The 21,294-nt window shown below is 33.1% G+C and overlaps 2 protein-coding genes across 8 annotated transcripts in view; one reads left to right on the top strand and one right to left on the bottom strand.

The window, feature by feature from the left end:
- The first annotated feature begins 189 nt into the window (after nt 1-189).
- The window catches only part of LOC133178975 (coiled-coil domain-containing protein 180-like), a 30,729-nt gene continuing 9,624 nt past the window's right edge, over nt 190-21,294 (top strand). For 2 of the 6 annotated variants that reach the window (XM_061313639.1, XM_061313638.1), the window contains exons 1-27: nt 191-384; nt 1,511-1,722; nt 1,873-1,961; nt 2,068-2,125; nt 2,243-2,294; nt 2,490-2,594; nt 2,701-2,835; nt 2,928-3,023; nt 4,390-4,553; nt 4,836-4,955; nt 5,057-5,136; nt 5,278-5,366; nt 5,738-5,860; nt 6,160-6,333; nt 7,537-7,652; nt 7,842-7,968; nt 8,153-8,206; nt 8,910-8,951; nt 13,619-13,884; nt 15,201-15,282; nt 15,387-15,480; nt 15,730-15,910; nt 16,045-16,191; nt 17,511-17,687; nt 18,058-18,241; nt 18,543-18,563; nt 19,748-19,886. In XM_061313639.1, the coding sequence (XP_061169623.1) occupies nt 316-384; nt 1,511-1,722; nt 1,873-1,961; nt 2,068-2,125; nt 2,243-2,294; nt 2,490-2,594; nt 2,701-2,835; nt 2,928-3,023; nt 4,390-4,553; nt 4,836-4,955; nt 5,057-5,136; nt 5,278-5,366; nt 5,738-5,860; nt 6,160-6,333; nt 7,537-7,652; nt 7,842-7,968; nt 8,153-8,206; nt 8,910-8,951; nt 13,619-13,884; nt 15,201-15,282; nt 15,387-15,480; nt 15,730-15,910; nt 16,045-16,191; nt 17,511-17,687; nt 18,058-18,241; nt 18,543-18,563; nt 19,748-19,886 (3,196 nt within the window). In that variant the 5' untranslated portion in view covers nt 191-315. Of the gene's footprint in view, nt 385-1,510; nt 1,723-1,872; nt 1,962-2,067; nt 2,126-2,242; nt 2,295-2,489; nt 2,595-2,700; nt 2,836-2,927; nt 3,024-4,389; nt 4,554-4,835; nt 4,956-5,056; nt 5,137-5,277; nt 5,367-5,737; nt 5,861-6,159; nt 6,334-7,536; nt 7,653-7,841; nt 7,969-8,152; nt 8,207-8,909; nt 8,952-13,618; nt 13,885-15,200; nt 15,283-15,386; nt 15,481-15,729; nt 15,911-16,044; nt 16,192-17,510; nt 17,688-18,057; nt 18,242-18,542; nt 18,564-19,747; nt 19,887-21,294 lie in introns of all 6 variants that reach the window. The other 4 variants (XM_061313636.1, XM_061313641.1, XM_061313640.1 and 1 more) reach the window with 4 other exon arrangements.
- On the bottom strand, nt 9,759-12,469 carry LOC133178976 (arrestin domain-containing protein 4-like). Of its 2 annotated transcripts, none has more exons than XM_061313643.1 (2): nt 12,382-12,469; nt 9,759-11,391 (listed from the first exon to the last, which is right to left on the bottom strand). In XM_061313643.1, the coding sequence occupies exon 2, from the start codon at nt 11,238-11,240 to the stop codon at nt 10,083-10,085; it is 1,158 nt and encodes a 385-aa protein (XP_061169627.1). In that variant the 5' UTR covers nt 11,241-11,391; nt 12,382-12,469; the 3' UTR covers nt 9,759-10,082. The 2 variants fall into 2 exon arrangements, with proteins under 2 accessions (XP_061169627.1, XP_061169626.1); XM_061313642.1 differs by lacking the exon at nt 12,382-12,469 and adding an exon at nt 12,199-12,351.

Genomic DNA, 21,294 nt, shown 5'->3' with positions numbered 1-21,294 from the left:
TTTTCTTACATTGCATTTTATAGATTTATATTATTTATTAGGAAAACTCTAATTATTCTTATACTTCGTTTTGAGAGAATCAAATTCTGAACTAAACGTTGCTCTTGGAGATTGTTTAAATATGGCGTCATATTAGGACAAGTTCTCCAAAATGTAAACCAAAATCGTATATCATTATGGTAAACTAAATATTTTATTGTGCCTTGCTTGGGCAGAGACACACAGAAGTAAAGTTAAGAAGAATCAGTGGCAGTTCTATTTGCTAAATACTTTTTGGATAGGTTAAATTAATTTCCAAAGAAAAGGTGCTGAACCATGGCGGAAACAGCATCAATGCGGGTTGTACCCAGTGGCAAGATATACAGGCAGATGTTTGATGCCCAGGTAATTTTTTTAGTATGGAATAAAAGAATTGTCACATAGATTGAAACATATGTAGTTAACATAAACAAAAACACATCACATCAGAGACATATATGTCACTGATCACATGACCTTATTCATTGAAGCAATTTTCATGCAGGCCCAGTACAATATCACATATGGCTACTTAGCTTGAATTACATTTATTAAGTTACTATTTAGTTACTCAAAGTAGCTTGATTTGGCTATTTTACTGCAAATTTTTACAAGTTTGCTTTTATTTAGAATAGACAAAAATTCACAAGTGTGTGCCTATTAATATTTGTACCATGGGCTTTTAAAAATCAACCCAGAAAAAAGATAGCTGCTGTTTAACACTTTTCAGGAAAAGATGTATTTCCGTTGTTTGAGTAACTGTGTACCATCGTTTGGGCAGCAGGACATGAATAAGTATGATTACTTCCCATAGAGACCTAATGAATTATTACCAATCAATTAGTATGTTAACCAGAACTGGTCTTCTTTGTTATTTCATTTAAGAAATAAGTGTTTGGTCACAAATCCACTGTTATGTATAGCTCCAAAACTTTAAGAATTTTGATTGCAATTGCTTCAAAGGAGAGACATCTTTGAAAGCAAATTTTCCATACATTGTTTCTGAGCAATTCAAAGTTGAAAACTTTCACTGCATGCACAGCACCAAAGTGCATTTTTTTGTACAGACTGAAAACAATGCTCATATGATTTAGTAGCTAAATAAAGCTCCTTTGAGTAGCTAAATAAAGCCATGTAGGTAATTCAAGCTACATAGCTAAACAGTGATTTTACTGGGCCTGATTTGTCCATAATGAAATAGTATGCTTTATCAACCTCAGATACTTCATTGTAAATATACAGAATAATGTGTTGTTAAAGCCAGAGAGTTACTAACATGGCTAAAATTGATGAGGAGGGTGACTTACCACCATTGCTTGTGGTGCATTCATGACTGTACAAGTTTATGGTTTAGTAGACATTTTGGTTATTGATGCAGCATTTTGAATGGTGAAAATTAAAGAACTACTAGCTTGGAGTCTAAAACAGCTATTCTTAAGAAAGCCAGGATTTGGCATCAGATCTGATCCAATCCAAATTCTGTTTTTGAAAGGTACAACTCCAAAGAAGTCTAACAAAAATGAAAAGTAGAGAAGCTGTTACTGCAACACTTGAGGATGAGCCCACAGAGAGACAGAGTACAGCCATACCAGTTGTCAAACTGACAAAGGAGGATGTGGCCCATGGACTTCTAACAGAGAGACAACGGACATGGGCTGATGGATTTCCAAATGATCCTTATGTTGAAAACCCTGTTCTACATAAGTAAGTGAAATTTATACATGGAATTTATTCAGAAGTACCGGTTATGAAATTCAACACATCTGCCTGTGTTTTTATAGGTTCTTAAATATTTTTATGCAACTTAGTGTATGATATTATGCCAAAATTGATAAAAAAAATTTTGTATTATAGGCAATATTCTGAATTTGTGAGATCCACAATGAAAGAGAGTGAATCAAGTAAAGCAGGGAAAGAGGTCCAGGGGCTGCCTGATGTTGTTGGTGAGACTGCAGATCTAGTTACTCAAATAATCTCTTATTCTTTAAATTTCATTTCCTTTAATCTTTAGTCTGATCTTTCATGATAATAATGTCTCCTGACTTTCAGTGCCTGCCAAGGAGGGATCAAATATTATTGAAAGAATAGCAGCTAGCAGGAAGAATAGGTATGGAATTTTTTTTCTACGAATAAAGTTATATTCTATGTGTATTTTGATACTTTAATGATAGTGCAATTTATCTTTTAAATGTTCATTTTAAAAAGAATGTTTAATTTATTTTAGACATGAGTCTTGTGTTGAAGATCTTCATCAGGAACTTAGCCTGATCAATTCTGTAAGTGAAATTTCAATGGTTATCCACAACAGTGTTAGATGAAATAAAAAAAAAATGAACAGTAGTATGAAATTTCATAAATTATATCTGTGAATATTAAACAAACTTACCAAAAATTAAATCTTTAAAAAGAAAACAACTGTAAACAATTCAATTAACTGGTGAAATGATGATTTAAATTGCTTCTTTCTGTAGGAATTGGAACCAGTTATCACAGAATATAGTGAAACCTTGTTAAGAAAACTAGAAGATGATGATAAAGAAATTGACCATTTATTGGATAGAATAGAGAGAGATGAGGTATCAGGGTTGGAATTTTATACAGATAAAAAAAAATTTAAGTAGTTTTTCACAAATACAGTTTCCTAATTAAATGATGATTACATTTAAATGTTTCTGTTGTTAGGATCTTTTAACCTACAATCTGGAGGAACTGCACAAACTTTGGGATGAGATTCAAGGTCACTCAGCAGAGAGACAGACATGGATTAATGAGCTTGACCAACAGTTGTCTAAAGTTGAAGATGACCGTATAGATTTGGTATATGTTAAACATTTCTCTAAAAGTTAAAAACTGACCTAAAAAACGTAACTGTTAGTATTACTTGAATGCGGAATTATTTTGTTTTTTAGATGAGGAATGTATTCAAGACATATGCCAAAACCTTAGAAAAAATTGCCCACTTAATGCCTCCAGATCTTAGCAGATTTCTTGACCAGGAGTCTCAGGTTTAAATCTATCTTGTATTTAGTAACTAAATGTTAAAGCTGTCATAGAGTTACTTGAATTTGAAATTACCAGGTATATACAGGTAAACTTCGTTATCTCGACATCGACGGGACCATCGGAATATGTCGAGATATCCGAGGTGTCGAGATATCAGAGTTGAGACTTGACGTCCAAGATTTCATTGCATAGCAAAACAGACAAGCTTTTTATATGTACATGACTTTAATATAGACTGTAGCTCAACATATTTCAGAATTCCCTCTATTTTTATTAAAAATGTAAGAAGTTATTATAAAACGTGTTCTTTATCGAAATCTTTCCAAATTCACAAAGTTTCAGTACAAAGTCACAGCATTGAGCTGCATTTGCATGTAACTTGCCTTTTCGTCAGAACAGGATACAAAATGCGCTCTAAATACTTCGAACTGTATAAAGTCGACATCCGATATACGGTAAAAAAAATTAAATGCAGATTATTTTTTTCTTATTTCATTCAGGAAGAATGCACATTAAAAGTAATTTTTTTTAAAGAGATTTGAGTATCTAAACTAACGTAGTGATGTTACAGATGCACAAATTACTGCTGATTCGGTCAATCGTGTCATTAATTGGATTGTTTCCTGTTGAATACATTTTATCTACAAAATATCATTAAAACATTTTTTTTAATTCCTTAGATTGAATTATTCAGTGTGTTTGTTATTCATTGTAATTTTGTTATTTTTTTTAAAATTTAATAGTTAGGTTTCGATATAAATAACAGTCTGTACATCTACGCAGAATTGTGTAGATTTAGCAATAATACCCAAGCTCAATTAACTTCTCAAAGACGCCAAAGGGGCTTGGGACTCACTTACAAACACAGTCTATAGAATTAATTAAGCAGCATGCAGTCAAAACATGGGTGTGAAACTTCGACGACGTCGAGATACCCGGAGTCGTCTGTGCGTGACGAGCAACCCTATCTGACAAACAGTTAGGTTCAGTAGAGCAGAAAATTGCCGATGTCGACATATACCAGGTAAATTTTGCTCTTGGGACTGTGAATATACGTCGAGATAACCCGGGTTGTTGACATTACCGAGGTTGACATATCAGAGTTTTTGCAAATCATTTATATGGAAGGATGTCGACATATCCCAGGTTGTCGACATATCCGATGTCGAGATACCGAAGTTTACCTGTAATTTTGTAGCACTCTTTTTAAAAAACCCATTAAAATTGGGCCCCTTCAAGTGTTCAGATTTTGATCATAATTTCATACGTTTTCAAGCATGACTATCAAAATCTGTATGAAGAGGGGCCTAGTATTGATCATTTGATGAATTCATTCTGGAAATAAACTTTGCTGATTATATATTGTAGCTTGTGAACCAGACAATGTTGAGTAATAGGAGAGCATATTCTGACCTGTACGTCAGATTAATGTCGGCAGATGTAGAGAGGGAGAAGGCTCAGTACACCATCTGGAAACGACGAGTGGAGGACTGGAGACAGCTCAACACAGATCTAGCCATTGAGCACTTTAGGTACTTTTTATTATTTTCATCCCTCCCCCCCCCCCCCCCCCCCCCCCCCCCAGCAAAGAGAGTTTGGGGTATACTGAAATCATTATGTCTAACTGTTATACAGTCTGAACATACATACCTAATATTTTCAGACTGATTTGTCAAAATTAAAAAGTGTAGGCTTTCTTTAACTTCTGGGACAGAAATAAGAATTAAGAGTAAAATTCTTGTGATATAATACTTAAATAACAAACTTTACTTTTAGACTGCTCTTTTTACTGTTTTATTTGTTTCTTTTTGTAGTAACTTTATGCAAGAAGAAAAAATTATCAACCCTCCGGGAGTGACAAAAGTCTTCAACTTCATGATAGCAGAACAAGAATTGATCAATAAGAGAAGATTAGAAGTTATCACACAGTTATGGTATGGCTAATTTCCTAATTCCTTTCATAACAGTTTCATGATAGACTCATATTTTGATCATGTATTTCTAAGGTATTGATGTTTTATTTCATATATTTCAGTGATCTAAAGCCTCCAGCATCCACAAAAACAGCTGTGTACCAGTGGGATAAAACAATTAAAAATCTTACCAAGGAAATAGGTCAGTGTCTACACTCAAAATTTAATTTTCAGTGAGGTGTTCATAAGAAAATTAGATCTTAGCAAATATAATATGCTATTTCTGGTAGATCACATACTTTAAAATGAAATCAAAGTTCTATGTTAGCATTTTGTTTGACAGATTCTGTGAACCAGTTGCATTTGACTAAACTTCATGCAGAGTATGAGAAAGTGTGTCAGGATTGTCTGGAGAAAATTGAATTCATTAAGGTAAGTTTTGAGATGAAGCTAAATTAAAGTTACTTCATTTTGTAGATACATGTACAGTGTACATGTGCATTTCATTGACTAGTATAATGAATAGTGCAGATGTATAAAACTCTAACACACTTATGACCGAAGTAATTAGATTTTATTATATGCATGTGTCTCTTTTAATTATACCGATAAATCAACTTGTCAACACAAATAAAATACTTCTGATTTTGATGTACGTTTAGTGCAATGTAAATAGATTTGGTCACAACATTCTGCACAGACTTCTGTTCAGTTTGTAATGTCCTTTGAAGAAGATACAAGTGCCTTAATATGAACTGAATATTTTTGATAATGAGTTTAATTATTTTGATTTACTGTAATAGAAATCCCTGATTGATGATGGGATATGTGCTCCTCCCCGAGCCCAGCAGGTGGTGGATCAGAACATGTTACCCCTGGTGGGAGAGAGACAAAGGGTGTTTGAGAACAATTTAGAAACAATGGAGGTAAGTGCACATGTACTTAAAGTAAGGCATTGCACTGCAGTTGAATAGATATTCATAAAAAGATCATTTAGATGGTACCTCTTTTGAAATTCATACAATTCACAGAATGGAGAATTAGCAGTGTATCATGTATGAATGAACATGTAATATTCTTTTGTCACATGAGTTCCTGCAGAGATCCATTGTATGACATTCAAAAGAATGTGCAAAATGCTATTTTATGACATTCAAGACAGGGTTTTCTAGAGAAAGTTTGAATATTCAGAATGGAAGATTTAGTATCATATTTTGTTTTGTAGAAAGACCTAGAGAAATACATGAAGGAGACAACAGAGAGACTTAAGATGTTGTTTAAGTTCGCTCAGGGAGCTGCCCATGTTTGGGATGTTCATGAGATTGGACTCGCTAAACAAGAGCGAGCATTGCAGGAAAAACTGGAGCAATGCCGACAGATGCATGACAACCAAAACCAGGTAATTCGTTATCAAATGCAAGATTCTAAAGTTAAAGAAAGAAACGTATATTGATAATGAAGTCTTGCAAAAGTCAAAATACAAGTTGATGATCAATTAATACTAGTCTAAACAAGAGAGATCAGACTGTAAGGGTGCATGTCTTTGTCAGCCAGAACAATTTCTGTCTTGTTCAGATTGTTGCAACATGAAAACAATTTAAGTTTAATTGTTGACATGAATATTGCACCTGACTGAGATGTTTCATGAACCTGACCAAGATTTAGTACAAGCTAGGTCGTGGTCATTAAAAATATCTCTGTATCAGAAAAAAGATTAGTTCATAAGATGCTCCTACTTGAAAAAGTTTGTGGAGAATGTCACGAACCTTTACAATGGCAGCATAATTTTTTTTTCCTATAGCATTTGCTTTATGCAAAATTTTAATTATTCATTTTATTCATGAAAATTAATTCTAAGTGAAGTTGTCTGTAATTTTATTTATTTTTGACATTGTGATTTTATAATTGAAAATATGATCGATATACCTGCATGTTAAGATATCATGCATTGCAGGAGCATGTTAGTAAACATAGATTTTATGAACTTCAAATATTGAAGGGCTTCATTTGCCACACTTTTCACCCATCTGACAAATGGATGAGACTTGCTAAATGAATATGTTTTGTGTTGCACAAAAACCAATCTGATTAAAATCAGTTCTTTGTTATGCTCCGAAATTCAGATAGTCGCTATCAGAATTTCGGAGTGTAACAAAGATCTGATTTTAATCAGATTGCACAAAAATTGTTTCAAATTCTATTCATTACAAAACTTTTTTCTGTAAGCAGTGATCTGCTAAAGCTTATGATTTTTTTTTTTAATTTGGGGGGGGGGGGGGGGGGGGGTTGTTTGCTGTTAATGCCTAGAGTGGCCAAGGTTGCCAAACTGCATTTGAATTAACCTTAATTTTTCCAGTGGAATTTGAGGATTTAAATTTTATGATTATCAGAATCACAATAACTTTTGCATAGAAAAGAAAAACTTTCGTATTTTTGTATTTTTCTATATTGAAATACATTGTTAACTCGATCACTTCGTCAAAGGTGAAGGTGGAAAGGTCAGGATTATTAATATGAGCATTCTTAGCATGGTGTGCTTTAGGCTCTTACTGTTTATTCATTACCGGTAATTAACCATTCATCTTCCTGATATTGTTTGCAGGAAAAGGAGGCTCATTTAGACATCATTATGGACAGGATGAGGCAAGATGCAACTGAAAAGCAACTAAAAGACAGTTTAGAGAAAGCCCTTAGTATGCTGAGCAGAATAAAAGAGGCGTAAGTTTTAAAAAAAGATTCTCTTTACAAGATTTTGCTAGTAAGATCACACGTTCACGGAACATTATTTAAATTAAACTAGACAACTCATGTACCTTGTAGTCATAAGAACAATTTTTTTTATGGATGGTCATTTATAAAATGCACTGAATACAAATTGTTCATTAAACTTTTGGTGACCTTCCACAGGTATGAGATTTTTCACAATGAGCAGATGGACATTGTTAAGAATTACCCTATGATGGTCAGATCTGAACTTAAGAGTTATGATGAGGGTGTGTGTAAATTCTTTGAGGTTGGGAGGAATCAACCAATTGTAAGTATATATATTTAATATCAAATTTTACTGACCTTAGATGTTTTACAAACTTCTAAGTACTCCTGCTGATAGTTTGTTGTGTTTTGTTTTATATTTTCCTTTTTCTTGTTTTGAATATCAGTTTTATTTCAGACATGATTGCAATTTATTTGTTTTAAATGTTTTTTTTTTTAATTACAAGAAAAAAAGCAAGTCCAAGATATTAGCTCCCAAGAAGACAAAGGACAAGAAAGGGGTAAGTTAAAGTTAAGAGTTATTTCCCTTGATTGCAGTTTCTAAATACATGTATGTAAATTTTAATGTTTTAGATGTTGAATCTCTTGGTTGTGGAGATTTTTTAAAGATATATTTAAAGTCAATTTTCTGGGTTATTCAATTAATTTGTTAGATTTTACAGTATTGGAAAAAATAGGAAATTTAATATAGATGTGTAATGAATGACCCACTGTGAAATCCGTTTTCAACTGCTTACTTTTTATACACAATTATGCATACACATTATTTTGCTTTTTAAATATATTTTATATTCTGTTAAAAAAGAATGTATCATCTATGATCTTCTGCTCTAGTTACTGTAATGCAAATACATTTTATGTAGTCAATGCGTCACAAACTGGTAATAATGCATAAGAGTATAGAAATGCATCATATTCTTCTGTGTCGTCCACATGATAAATACAGTTGTGAATTCTTGAAAGGAACTTTTGCTTTATTTAACAGACATCAAATTCTTACCTCATTATACTGAAGAGTGGTTTAATTAGCCCTGATCACAATAATTCATATCCAAGTAATGTAAACAATTAAATGCCATGTTCATTTGTATGAGCATCAGAAACACTCATTAATTAAATTCAATGCATATGAAGCTATGCAGGTGTATAAAGGTGTTTCATGAAATGATAAGTAAGAAAATGCTTTTATTAACTTGACACTAGGATGAAACTGAATCGACCTCTCCTCCTCCTATTGACACGGTGGTAAGTATCTGTACCTGTATAGTCACATGATCAAGTACCGTTTTAATTTACATTTAACTGTTCTGCATGATAACTGCAAGGTTTTAATCAGTGGTCAAACTGCATGCTTATTTCAAATCTATAGTTTTATGTTAAATTTGGAGATGGAAGTTTCTTTATAGAAATCCTTTAGGTTAATTTATTTCTCTTGCATGGTACAAAGGAATTAGATTGTATGCAGCATGACTGAAACTTGTACGAATGAAATAATTCCTCCTCCTCTTGTAGTCAGACTTAGTCATAATCAGTCAACTGTAGTTAAAAATAACTCTCCTCTCTGGACTTGTTGCTATAAATTCATCCCTGTATGTCCTTGTAACATTGTTAATTTATCATAAATTTGAAATGAATCTAATAATTTTGGACAATGTAATAAATTGTAACATGTTCATTCATTTTTTAAATAACGTTAATATCTTTTACCTACATTTATAATATAATTCAAAATCTATTTGATACAGAGCTTGTATGTCTCCTTTCTTACAGAATGGAATTTCTCTCATTAATATATTAGTAATCTGTGAGAAAAGATTCCTACTTTGTAGTCGCTAAATGCAACTTAAATCAGAGAATTAACCATTGTTCATTTTTTACATGCAAATTGACAATTTGTGCAAGTCTGTCACACGTTTACTTCTGTCACCTGTTGAGTTGCAGGAAGTAACTGGCACCTTCTAATGCAAATAATATCAGAACTTTGCATAATGCACAACATCTTTGTTAGGAAAATACGAACAAAAAAAGTCAAAAATGTTTTCTCCTGTTTTATTTTACTGTCAGGCAAGCTTTTAATTTTTAAGCAGATATAAATTCATTTGAAAAAGCTTAATATACAGTGTATGAATAAACTGGAATTAAAATTTAATTTGCACTTCATTTTATAGTGAAGTAATCTGCTTAATATATCCCATCAGATTATACCATTTAGTGTACATTGTATGGTTGTAAGAATCATTATTAAATGATTGAAGGGTTTTTCAAAGTTTATATTTGTACATGTATTTCCATATTCATTTTCAATGGGATAAAAACATACCCAAATACAGAATGAATAGTGTAAAAGTTAAATATTAAAACTTAAAACATCTTAATTCAAAGTTTTGTATTCTCAATGATCTCTGGCATTTCATCTTGAGAAATTTTCTTCGGTCGCTCAAAGTGAGCTGGCAGTTGTTTTTGAAACAATGGGTTTACCATGGTAGAATCCACTGGACGAAGTTCAGGGACCCCTCCTTCCCATCTCTCTGTCTCCCTTTCAAATCCATTCCCCATTTCATTGGAACTCCCAGGGAAATATTGAGTGCTCCATTCATTATTGTATCTACCACTATCTACTTTGGCATTTTCAGGAAGATCCAGAGCCATGTGATGAGTCCCAATCAGAATCGGTAATTCCACTTTCACCTCTTTCCCACCTGATAATTCCACACGAAATTGAAACTTGTATGAAATCTCAATAATGTCACAGTGTTCTAATCCAGATTCTGGAATGTAAGGTGGAACAGTTAATCGAACATTTTGCCACCGTCTCCCATCACCACTCATTAATTCATGCTCATCTCTGCGTTTGTTCACAATTTGATGATATGGAATTTTCCGTTGTCTTGCATGATACACACTGTTCATAAATAAAGAGGCTTGTGCTGCAGTCACTCGCAGTGGAGATTTATTTGCAATTTCTGCACGAATAAACAAATCTTCCCCCGGGAGAGCACCAACCTTGTTTAACTCCACACTAAACTTAAGTTTCCCAGTTGCACACATTGACCAAAGTCTTTTTTCTATTGATGCCCCAATAGTTTTATTGCTTGGTTCAGGAAGAATGGAATTTCTTAAAATCAAAAAAGGTTCACTAGTTATGCTAGTCTCCCCTGGTCTTTCTCCTTGAATAACTGCTTTTAAAACATAAGTCACACTGCCATATTTTCCTATAAATGAAGAAGGTAAGTTGTTTGGCAGTAGGTATTCAAATGGGAATTGATGTTGACCCTTATCATAATGACTGGTCCCTAGATTAATGTTCTTGGATGCATTAATATATTCTTCATCTGCCTGAAATGACCCCAAGTCACGATCCTCCCAAGCAACAACCCCTTGCCCATACACTCCAATAGAAATTGTGCGTATGGTGAGGGGTCGGGTCAAGGTCACTTCCACGCGACCCCTGACAATTTCTCCTGGCTGGTACTGATATTGTTCATCAATATCGTGTTCTAGACCTATACACAGGTTGTCTACAGCAGTTCCCATAATGACTAAGTTTTAATGTTGTAACTATTGAACATTATCATGAATACTGTATTGTGATAGGCGGCCTCTGGCTGTTCCTTAATGAGGAAGCATCATTGATTTATTTCTTCAGTGTGGACATTTGTGCTTTCTTTTGTTTGGCTTTTTATATCTGAAAATACAAATAAAAGGCATTGATAGAAATGTATATTATGCCCTTCAATTAAAATAAAAAGCCCAAAGAATTATCTTTTATCTTTTTTGAAATATCAGTTTAGCTAGGTTAACGTTTCATAGTGTTGTACCGGCCACGTATTTACTTGTCTGTTGAGTTGTAAAAGAAGAATGCATTATTGATTTAAAATTCCTTTCTAAAGGTAACATTCTCTAACTGTTTGCCAAGGTAATTGTCAAGTTAAACAACAATTTATTGAAAAGTCTTCTTTTTCCTGGTTAATTTTTATTTAGATTTAGAATACATAGAATGTATGCAGAAGCCAAAGTTGAATTTCAGGTTATTTTGAAATTTATTCAAGAAAACAGTTTTTATGGTTCAGGTACCTTGGCATTTTTTTTTCAAAGATATGTGTTGCTCTGCCCTTCAGGTCCCAAACAAGTTAAACTTTTTAATTGTTGTTATAAGAGTCCTATTTAATAGGACTTATATTATCATGATGCACGAATAAAGCTTAATCAATGAAGTTTTTTGTTACTAATTAAATCAAAAGAACACAGTTGTGACATACCTTTAAGAAACAAAGTTTGTTTAAATAGTTCAGAACCACAGCTAGATCTTTTTAAGAGTCAGAAAAATAGGGTTATTTAAACTTACTATATACTATACATGCTGAACTCTAGGTGAATATCCATTCATATGCCTTCCAAATTCTACACTGAAGGTTAGAGATCAATACAAGAACCTATATATTATTGAATCTGATATAAAATTGAAAAGTAAGATCAATATAGTGCATGTTACCTGGTTACACAAATATTGTGTTGATTGAAATGCTGGCCTCTAGAAAATCCACAATCAATAAAAACTCAATGTTAGCTATAAAAATCTCAGGTGCATAGAAAATACAAATGGTGTTTAAGAGTCCTCTGAAAGTTTAGAAAGCTGAAGAAATTACACAGTCAGATAAGCTTATATATAAAATACCTCAAGTGAAAAATCCTATGCGGTGTCGAAATAGACTTTAACTACAACAGAGGACCATATATCGTCTGTTGCTATTTATATCCAAAACCAGTTTTTTAAACTCTCTGACACGATGAATGGTTGAGTGGTAGTGTATACCTTCAGTCAAGCATTTTAACATTATAGAAATTAACACACAAATGCATTTGGTGCATATAAGCGTAGGTAAAATGTTGATCTGCTCCCCTTGAGTGAATTCAAATGCCTCAGTGTTTACTTTAGGTTTCTCTGACCACATTTAACTGGTGGCAGACTGTATATTATGCTTAAAAGTGATAACTCCAATTAACCAGTTATGTCATAATAAAAATTACTCAAGGGTGCTACAGGTGTATGATAGTGGAAAACTAAGTTTTGGTTCAACTGAAGCTGAAACATGAAATTGTAGACAAGCAGCTCTGAAGACACCATTAATTAAGTGACCTGGAATATAGATCATTTTTATTGAATTATGATAATTGTGTTGATATGAGTAATTTTCCATAGACACTAAATATAAATATTTCCCTATAAATTGACGCCTTCAACTTCAATTATTCCAGTCAAAAAAAACATTGATCAGAATAACTTAAGAAGATAAGTCAACAAAGTCCCACCCTGTGGCATTGAATGTCTTGTGGGCAGTGTTTGTCTAACACTGTGTCGCCATATCTATTTGTACTTTTATAAATGCTGATCACAGTACATTTTTATATATTCAGTGTGCATTAATTAATTATGTAATATAGCCCTTCTGGAAATTAAAGCACACATGCACTTAACATACAATAATGTGCTGAAAAAAAACCCCTGAATTTTGTGTACTTCTGGTATGCATAAGAAGCCACTTTTTCATATTGAATGTCAAATGTTTTGTTTTTTAATACTTTTTTGATAATGTTTTGCATGCATGGGTATAATCCTCTAGATCTGCCATTAATCCCATTATATTTCCTTAATCTCTTTCTATCTCTCTTTGAGAATGTGAATATGTTATACAGGTACATATTGTTTTCCTTGAAATCATTCAATTGACTTCATCTATTAGCATGTACTTGATTTCAGAAACTGACTAATATTTAGTTGGGGATCAACACTACATATGCTGCAGCTAATGAATGCCATGATGAACTAATGAATTAAAATGTACTAGCTTGTATAATTCTCTAGATCTTGTTAATGTTGTAATGTCTTTCTTTTCCCTCTCTCCCTGATATAGGGTAAGGAAGGTTCCCTCCCAGAAGCAGTGAGTGAGATTCTAGCTACAGAAAAGGGAACACTGTTCTATGTCCTCACAGAAGCAGGGGAATATGGGATTCCCCCAGAGAAGGATGTCCCTGCTAAGAAGGAAGCTAAGGGGGAGGAGGAGGAGGGGGAGGATGGTACCACCTTCATGACTGAGGTGGAGGTCCCTGCCCCCTCCACACCTGAGTACATACAGAAAATTGATGTAGATGAAGCAATTCTCATTGATGTCAAGAAAAAGTAGGTTTATGGAGAAATTAAGTGCATGTGGTTTCATTGTTTTTTATGCCCCACCATGAAAATGGTTGTGGCATATAGTGTTTGTCATGTCTGTCTTCTGCCCTTCTGTCTTTCCATCCTTCTGTCTCTCTGTCCACCACACTTTAAATTTAGCTTAGTTTCAAAGAAACTGTTCAGGTATTTTTATCAAACTATATATGCTGATACATGCTGGTGAGAGCTATTCAACTGCATCAACTTTTTTTAACCTTGACCTTTTCTTTGACTTTGACCTCACTTTTCTTGAATTTGTGTTTAGCTCAGTTTCAAAGAAACTATTCAAGATGTTTTTATCAAACTTCACATATTGATGAGAGCTATTCAACTGCAAAAACGTTTTTGACCTTGACCTCAATTTTCTGAAATTTGAATTTGACTCAGTTTCAAAGAAACAAATCAACATATTAATGTCAAACTTCATCATATGCTGATACATTTTAGTAAGTGCTTTATAACTGCACCTTTTATTTTACCTTGACCTTGACATCACTTTTCTTAAATTTGCATTAAGCTCTGCAGTTTCAAAAAAAAAACTATTTAAGATATATTTATCAAATTCACATCCTGATACATATTGATGAGAAGTATTCAACTCCAAAGTTTTTTGACCTTTACATTCTCTGTGACCTTGACCTTACTATTCTAAAATCTGTGTTAGCTCAATTTCAAAGAAATCATTCAAGATATTTTTATACAAACATGTATATTGATACATATTGGTGAGAACTTATCAACTGTGTCAATATTTTTATGCCTTGACCTTCCCTATGACCTTTAACTTTACTATTTGTTGTGTTTAAAATTCAGTTTCAAAAAAAAAGATATTCCAGATATTTTCATTGCACTTCATACACTAATACAAACTGGTGAGAGCTATTCCACTGTGTCAGAATTTTCTGACCTTAACCTTCCCTGTAACCTTGACCTCACTATTCATAATTTACTCTAACTGTATACAAAGGGGCAAGCTACATTTCCTACTTATGAACCTGGATGGGACTTTCCTGTCCTATGGACACATTTCCAGTTCCTTTAAGTTCACTAGCTACTTCCTTTTCTTTTATCAATTAATAGCTGTTAGTGAAACATGTAGAATCCTCTTCATTTTAAATTCTTCTGATTTATTATATACATGTATGCTGTTTCTTCATTCATGTTTACATAAATATATTATAAAAGTTCCTGGAAAAAAAATATTACAATGATTAAGCTAATAAGCCTTAAAAATTATCATGCGAAGCTAGCTAACTAACAATAATGAATTGATTTTATTTTAGGATAAGAATGAATTTCCTCAATCATATGGAGGAATGGCATGTTCAAGCCTCTGAGAGAGCAGAAAGTGTGGTGATTGCCAAGGTAGGTATCCACGTTCTTCATTTACCTGATATTAAATTTTGCTTTCTAGAAAATGAAATAATAATTCTAGAAAATGAAAAAAACAATGATTATTCTTAATACAGTGCGAGGAGTTGAACAGTGAATTAGAGTTGAGGTTCCATCTCCACAAACCTAGAGCCAGGCGGGCAGAACTCGATGTTCATAATGTCAGGGCTGGTAAGGTTCATGACTTAATGGAAAAAATATTCAGAATTCTCACTGAGATTCAACTAGTTTCAGATAAAAGGCAAATCTAAACCATCTGAGAAATGTACATTAGAAAATATACAAATTTAAATGATAAAAACTCTTTTCAAAATAAATTTCAAAGGAATTACAAGTTAAATCACTTGATGTTGTGAAAGAATAATTATTTTTCTGTGGAACCTTTTTCCATATTCTTTATTGTGATGCTGTGTTTTTCAGCTGAGCTGGTGATGCACTCTGAGAGAGTAACCAGACATGTTAAGGGCATCATTCAGGCTCTGGCTGAGCTTAGACAGGGATTTAACAAGATGACTCAGGAACATAACAAATTAGCCTCCAAATTCAGACAGGACATAGAAGCATTAGAAGTTGTCTTTGTCAATGCTACAAAATCTTCCAAGTAAGATGATGTCTTTTTAAAGCATATATATTGGATTTCTTTGAAAAGTTACAAAAACTCATTGTCCATTTCTCTCTTTGTCAGGGTTTATTTTAAACTCATGAGGTTAACAATCATTCTTTGTTTATTTTCAGATTAATTGCCTTACAATCACAACTTGGTAATGAATTATCAAACTTCATGGAGATCATCAGAACTTCCCTTCTCCAGTATAGGAAACACCTAGATAAAACCCTGCAGATGCTGAGGGAATCAAATGCCAGATTTATTAAGTCTTTCAAGTATGCAGTTTATCTTGATTTTTTTGATACTTTTTTTTATGATATATGCTTTTCTACTTGAAAGGTGTCTGGTGTCCATCTTTCATGTGTCATATATTGTCTGTAAACTTTTGACATTTGTGACTTCTTCTCAAGAACCGCTGGGCCAATTTCAACAAACTTGCTGCAAAGCTTTCTTAGGTTATGGGGATTTAAGTTTGTTCAAATGAATGTCCATGCCCTCTTTCAAAGGGGGGGGGGGGGGGGGTGATTAAGAATTAGTTAAAATTTAATGGCATCTTTAAAAAATCTGCTTCTCAATAACCACTGTGCCAGAAAAAATGAAACTTATATGGCAGCTTCATTACATAGTGTAGATTCAAGCTTGCTCAAATCATGACCCCTGAGGCTAGGGTGGACCACAATAGGTGATTAAAGTTTTACAAAGGAATATTTAAGAAAAATCTTTAAAAATCTCAAGAACAGCAAAGCCATGATCTGATGACTAGTCATGTTTATATGGAAGCATCCTCCTGTAAAGTGTACATTCAAGTTTGTTTAAATCACGACCCCCGGAGCTAGGGTAAAGTCACATTAGGCAAACAAAGTTTTACATAGGAATTTATAGGAAAACATCTTTAAAAATCTTCTTCTCAAGAAAAGCGAAGTCATATTTAGTCTTATTTATATGGAAGCATCCTCAGGTAGATTCAAGCTTGTTCAAATCATGATGAGGTAGGTTGGGGCCACGATGGACAATCAGAGTTTTACATGGGAAAACATAGGAAAAATCTTTTAAAATATAATCTTCTTCTCAAAAACAGCAAAGCCATGATTAGTCATATTTATATGGAAGCTTCCTCAGGTACCGTCGAGTTTACATTGGAATATATAGGAAAAATCTTTAAAAATCTTCTTCTCAAGAACAGCAAAGTCATGATTATTCATATTTATATGGATTGAAGCATTGTCAGGTAGTGTATAGATTTAAGTTTGTTCAAATCATGCTCCTTCCCCTGCCTCTCCCATGAGGATGAGGGTTTGGGTGGGACCACATATATATTTAAAATTTTGAATACTGAAGTAACTGATTTCTGCTTTTCTCTAGCCAAAGTGCTCAGGTGAGTGATGTGGCCCATGGGCCTTTTGTAATTTTTGATTTGTTTTACAATTTTGATCATCTAAATTAATTTTCTTTTATTATTAAAATTGAGTAACTAATATAAAGAATTAATTTAAAATGAACTTTGTTGGGTAACATGATCATGTTCTCCTTGACAGAGTGAACCATATTTTGAAGTTTTTTGCCTTGTTTAACTGTATATTCCCTTATTCTACAGGGTTTTCTCTGATGGAGGTAATTTCTGTCCTGAGGAGATCGATGTTTATCGTAAGAAGTTGGAGAACATGTCATCAAAGATAGATGTCTCAGAGGGGGCCATTATGTCAGACATGGAGGATATTGAAAAGAAACGCCTCGATCAGGCCACAAAGGTGGCTTCTGAATTTGAGGACAGGTACACTGGAATAAAAACGTGAATTCTTTTTTTTTTTTGAAAGGGGGGGGGGGTGTAACATACACTCCTAAGATACTTGGATTAAAGATCTTATTTTTTCAGTACTGCTTACTATTATAATGTAACTTTTTTGATGACAAGAAAATAAAGTTATTTCTAATCAAAGTCCAAGTACAAATCCCAAATATTTATGCATAATATGATATTCATTATACCTTATTGCTTCGAAGAGATATGTTAGTTAAGCAATAAAATAAAGACTTTCTAGAAAAAAAATATGGTTGTTTTATTTTTAACAAAGAATAAGTCTTTCGAAGTTTGAATTTGCCACATCCTTTTCCTTTGTGCTAACTTTTTATTTCTCTTCCAGATTCAAAAACCATATGATAGATTTGATATTTATGGAGAAAATAGCTCGCTGGTTGACTAACACACAGGTGAGGATTAAGGCAGAGGTTGCCAATAGCAACTCCCAAGCTATGCAGCTGGCCCAGCATTTGAATGACCTTGACCGCAGAATTGATGCATGTGAGAGGCCCAATTTGGACAAAGAGGTAAGCATGTTGTAGATGCAGAATTAAATTGTTCTCATACATGTATAATGCTATTCCTTTCCCAACATATAGGATATATTTGCATGCACATAGATATTGATATTTTCACCTCATTTGCTTAAAATGTATACATACAAACATTTGTGATATGTAAAAATTATATTTCAGTATGTTACCTGTATTACAAATGCATATTTTGACACCTTTCTTCCCAGGTTGCAGATTTATTGATGTGGCAATACATGTTTATTTGGCAACTTACTGCAAATGATATGTAAATTTTACTGATTTTTATCAACAGCCTGCATGTAAAAAGGAAATGGTAAAAACTTAGCTGCTTATGTGTTTACTGTATTAATCTCTTAAATATTTCTGGAGAGTTGGATTCGACATTTCTCTTTCTTTCAGGTCAATTTATTTTGGTTTTAAATTGAAGTATCTACCATTCAAATAACCTTTCAGTGTATACATATCAAATTAATTTCTTCATCCAGATATATGATAGGCTCATATTGTCTTTAATGGGGAAATTTTGAAATTAATTGGTGACTTTATTTACCTTAAGCTTAACAATCATTAATATATGTATCTTTGAATATCTACCTATAGAATATTTAGCAATACTCTGTACTAATAGAAAAAAAGTGGAACTCTTTAATAAAGGAAATGGTTTTCATAGAAATCACAAGAGCACACTGTACGTAGAATATACGTAGTTCAAAGAATTATGTAGTCAAAGAGAGCAAATCTAGCTTCTTAATTTGTTCACCATCAGCTTTGTGTGAAACATCACATATAAAATTAGTTCATAGATACCTTCTATCAAATTTTCTCATTTGAACTATTTCATGCTCCAGTTACATGTAGAGGTTTATTAGGAAAGCTAATTTTATCTTTTTGCTGAAAGTATCTTGTTCATCGAATTACAGAAAATTAGTTTTTTTACAAGAATTTCAAAATTACATTGTCTAGAATGATTATTAGTCATGTAAAATGAGTAAGGCAAAATGTGATTCAGCATGCAATCATTTTTAGTATGAGGAGCATTTTTATTTTCCTCTCAGCACAAACATAATAGACTTAAGAAATTTATTCATGTTATTTCATTTTGTTTCTAACTTAAATCCATTTAAAAATTGCATGCACAGACTTTTGATAAAAAGTTTCATGAAAATGAAAATTAACAGAGCATGTATATCTAAGAGTGAAAATGAGTGAAATAAAGTGAAACTGAGTTTTAATCAAAGTAACAGCATGATTTGACCCATAAATTTCTGTAAAGATTTCACAGAGTGATAGAGTTTAAGACATGTTTACAAAACTGTAGAACTCATATACAACTCAAGCTAGTCACATACTACATATTATAGGGATTAAAAAAGAATCATCAATTGAATAAAGTTACATTCAGAAAAAAAAATACTAAGATGATATGCAGATTATAGAAATCTATTAATAGTGTAATATATGATCAATAGTTTAATGCAATAACTCAATATTTTACAGCAAATTACATCTCGCCAGCTGAATGAGACTCTAAAGAGTGTGTTTGAGGCCTTCCAGAGCCGGAGTGTGTACTTGAACTGTATCAAGGACCCCTCACACAGGCCAACATCAGGCACCCTGCAGGGACCCCCAGCACTAGGTACAGCTTATTAGCTCACCTGAGTGGAAGGCTCGCCTAAGCGGAAGGCTCAAGTGAGCTTTTCTGATCAAAATTTGTCTGTTACCTGTAGTAGTTGTCATTGATGTAGTCATTGGAGTCATTGTCATCATAAACTTTTGATATCATCTTCTCCAGAGCCACTGGGCCAATTTCACCCAAACTTGAAAAGGGTATTCATGGGTAAAGGGGATTCAATTTTGTTCAAATAAAAGACCACAGTGAGCTTCATAAAAGGGAAGGTAATCAAGAAAAGGCATAGACAGGGTGATTGTTATAAAAATTCTTCTTCTCAAGAAACTACTGGGCCAATACAGATGAAACTTATTTGAAAGCTCCAAGACATAGGTAGATTCAAGTTTGTTCATGGCCCCTGGGGGTAGGGTGAAGCCCCGATAGGGGATCAAAGTTTTACATGTGAATACATGTATTTAGAAAAATATGTTTAAAAATCTTCTCAAGTTTAGTTGGACCAGTGTAGTTGTATAATTGATCAGTGATATTAATATGCAAGCATCCTCAGGTAGGCAGATTCTAGTTTGTTCAAAACATGGCCCCAGGAATAGGTTGGGCCACAATAGGGTATGAAACTTTTTAAAAAATTGGAATATATAGGAAAAAATCTTACAAAATCTTCCTTTCACAAACAATAGGGCCATGATTATTTATAGTGATATTGTCAGGTTGTGTAGATTCAAGTTTTTGAACCACTAGGATAGGATGGGGTAACAATTGAGAATCAAACAAAAAAAATCTTTTATAAGAATTGTGTTGTAAAGAAGAATATGGTCATAATTAGTATATTAATATGCAATCATCCTACTATATGTAGTGTAGATTCAAGTTAGTTCATATCATAGCCCTCAGGACTAGGGCAGGGTCAAGGTGTCTGGGGTGAGCATTGTGGTCCATGGACTTCTTGTTTATATCTTAATTACCCTTATAGCTCTGAAAATAAGAAATTTTGATTTATTTGTATCTTGGTCAGGTTTATAGTGAAAGTAGGACTAATATGGCATATAGTCTTCCCAAATTTCTAGTATTAGTTGCTAGGCTATAAATACATACTAAATAAGATTTAATTTAAAAAAAAAAATGGTTCTCATGCAATATAGCAGTAAAAAGTAGAAATTTAAAGCAAAACAGGTATGCCTTGTTGGGTACTACACACATATATGCCCTTGGCTTTTTGGTAAGAATAATATTGTATTCCAAACTGAATAGGAAGAAAAACCAGGCTCTTAAAGGTACAAGTATTCAAGAATTAAAGATCACATATCATGTATTTAGGAGGGTTGTCTTCAGTGCTGATTTCTGAACGGAAATTGATGCGTATGGGAAGTGAAAGTACATGTGGTAATATAACTGGTAAATATTTAATCCTAAAGTT

The sequence above is a fragment of the Saccostrea echinata genome, unplaced genomic scaffold (assembly GCF_033153115.1).
Source record: "Saccostrea echinata isolate AGI-Se365-2 ecotype Australia unplaced genomic scaffold, CSIRO_AGI_Sech_v1 ptg000004l, whole genome shotgun sequence".
Taxonomy (NCBI): Eukaryota; Metazoa; Mollusca; class Bivalvia; order Ostreida; family Ostreidae; genus Saccostrea; species Saccostrea echinata.
Note: the sequence above shows the minus strand (reverse complement) of the source record. Positions and strands in the feature narration are given on the sequence as shown.

Bases quoted from the DNA above. Each gene is read 5' to 3' on its own strand.
- LOC133178976 (XM_061313643.1), bottom strand. From the start codon at position 11,240: ATGGGAACTGCTGTAGACAACCTGTGTATAGGTCTAGAACACGATATT.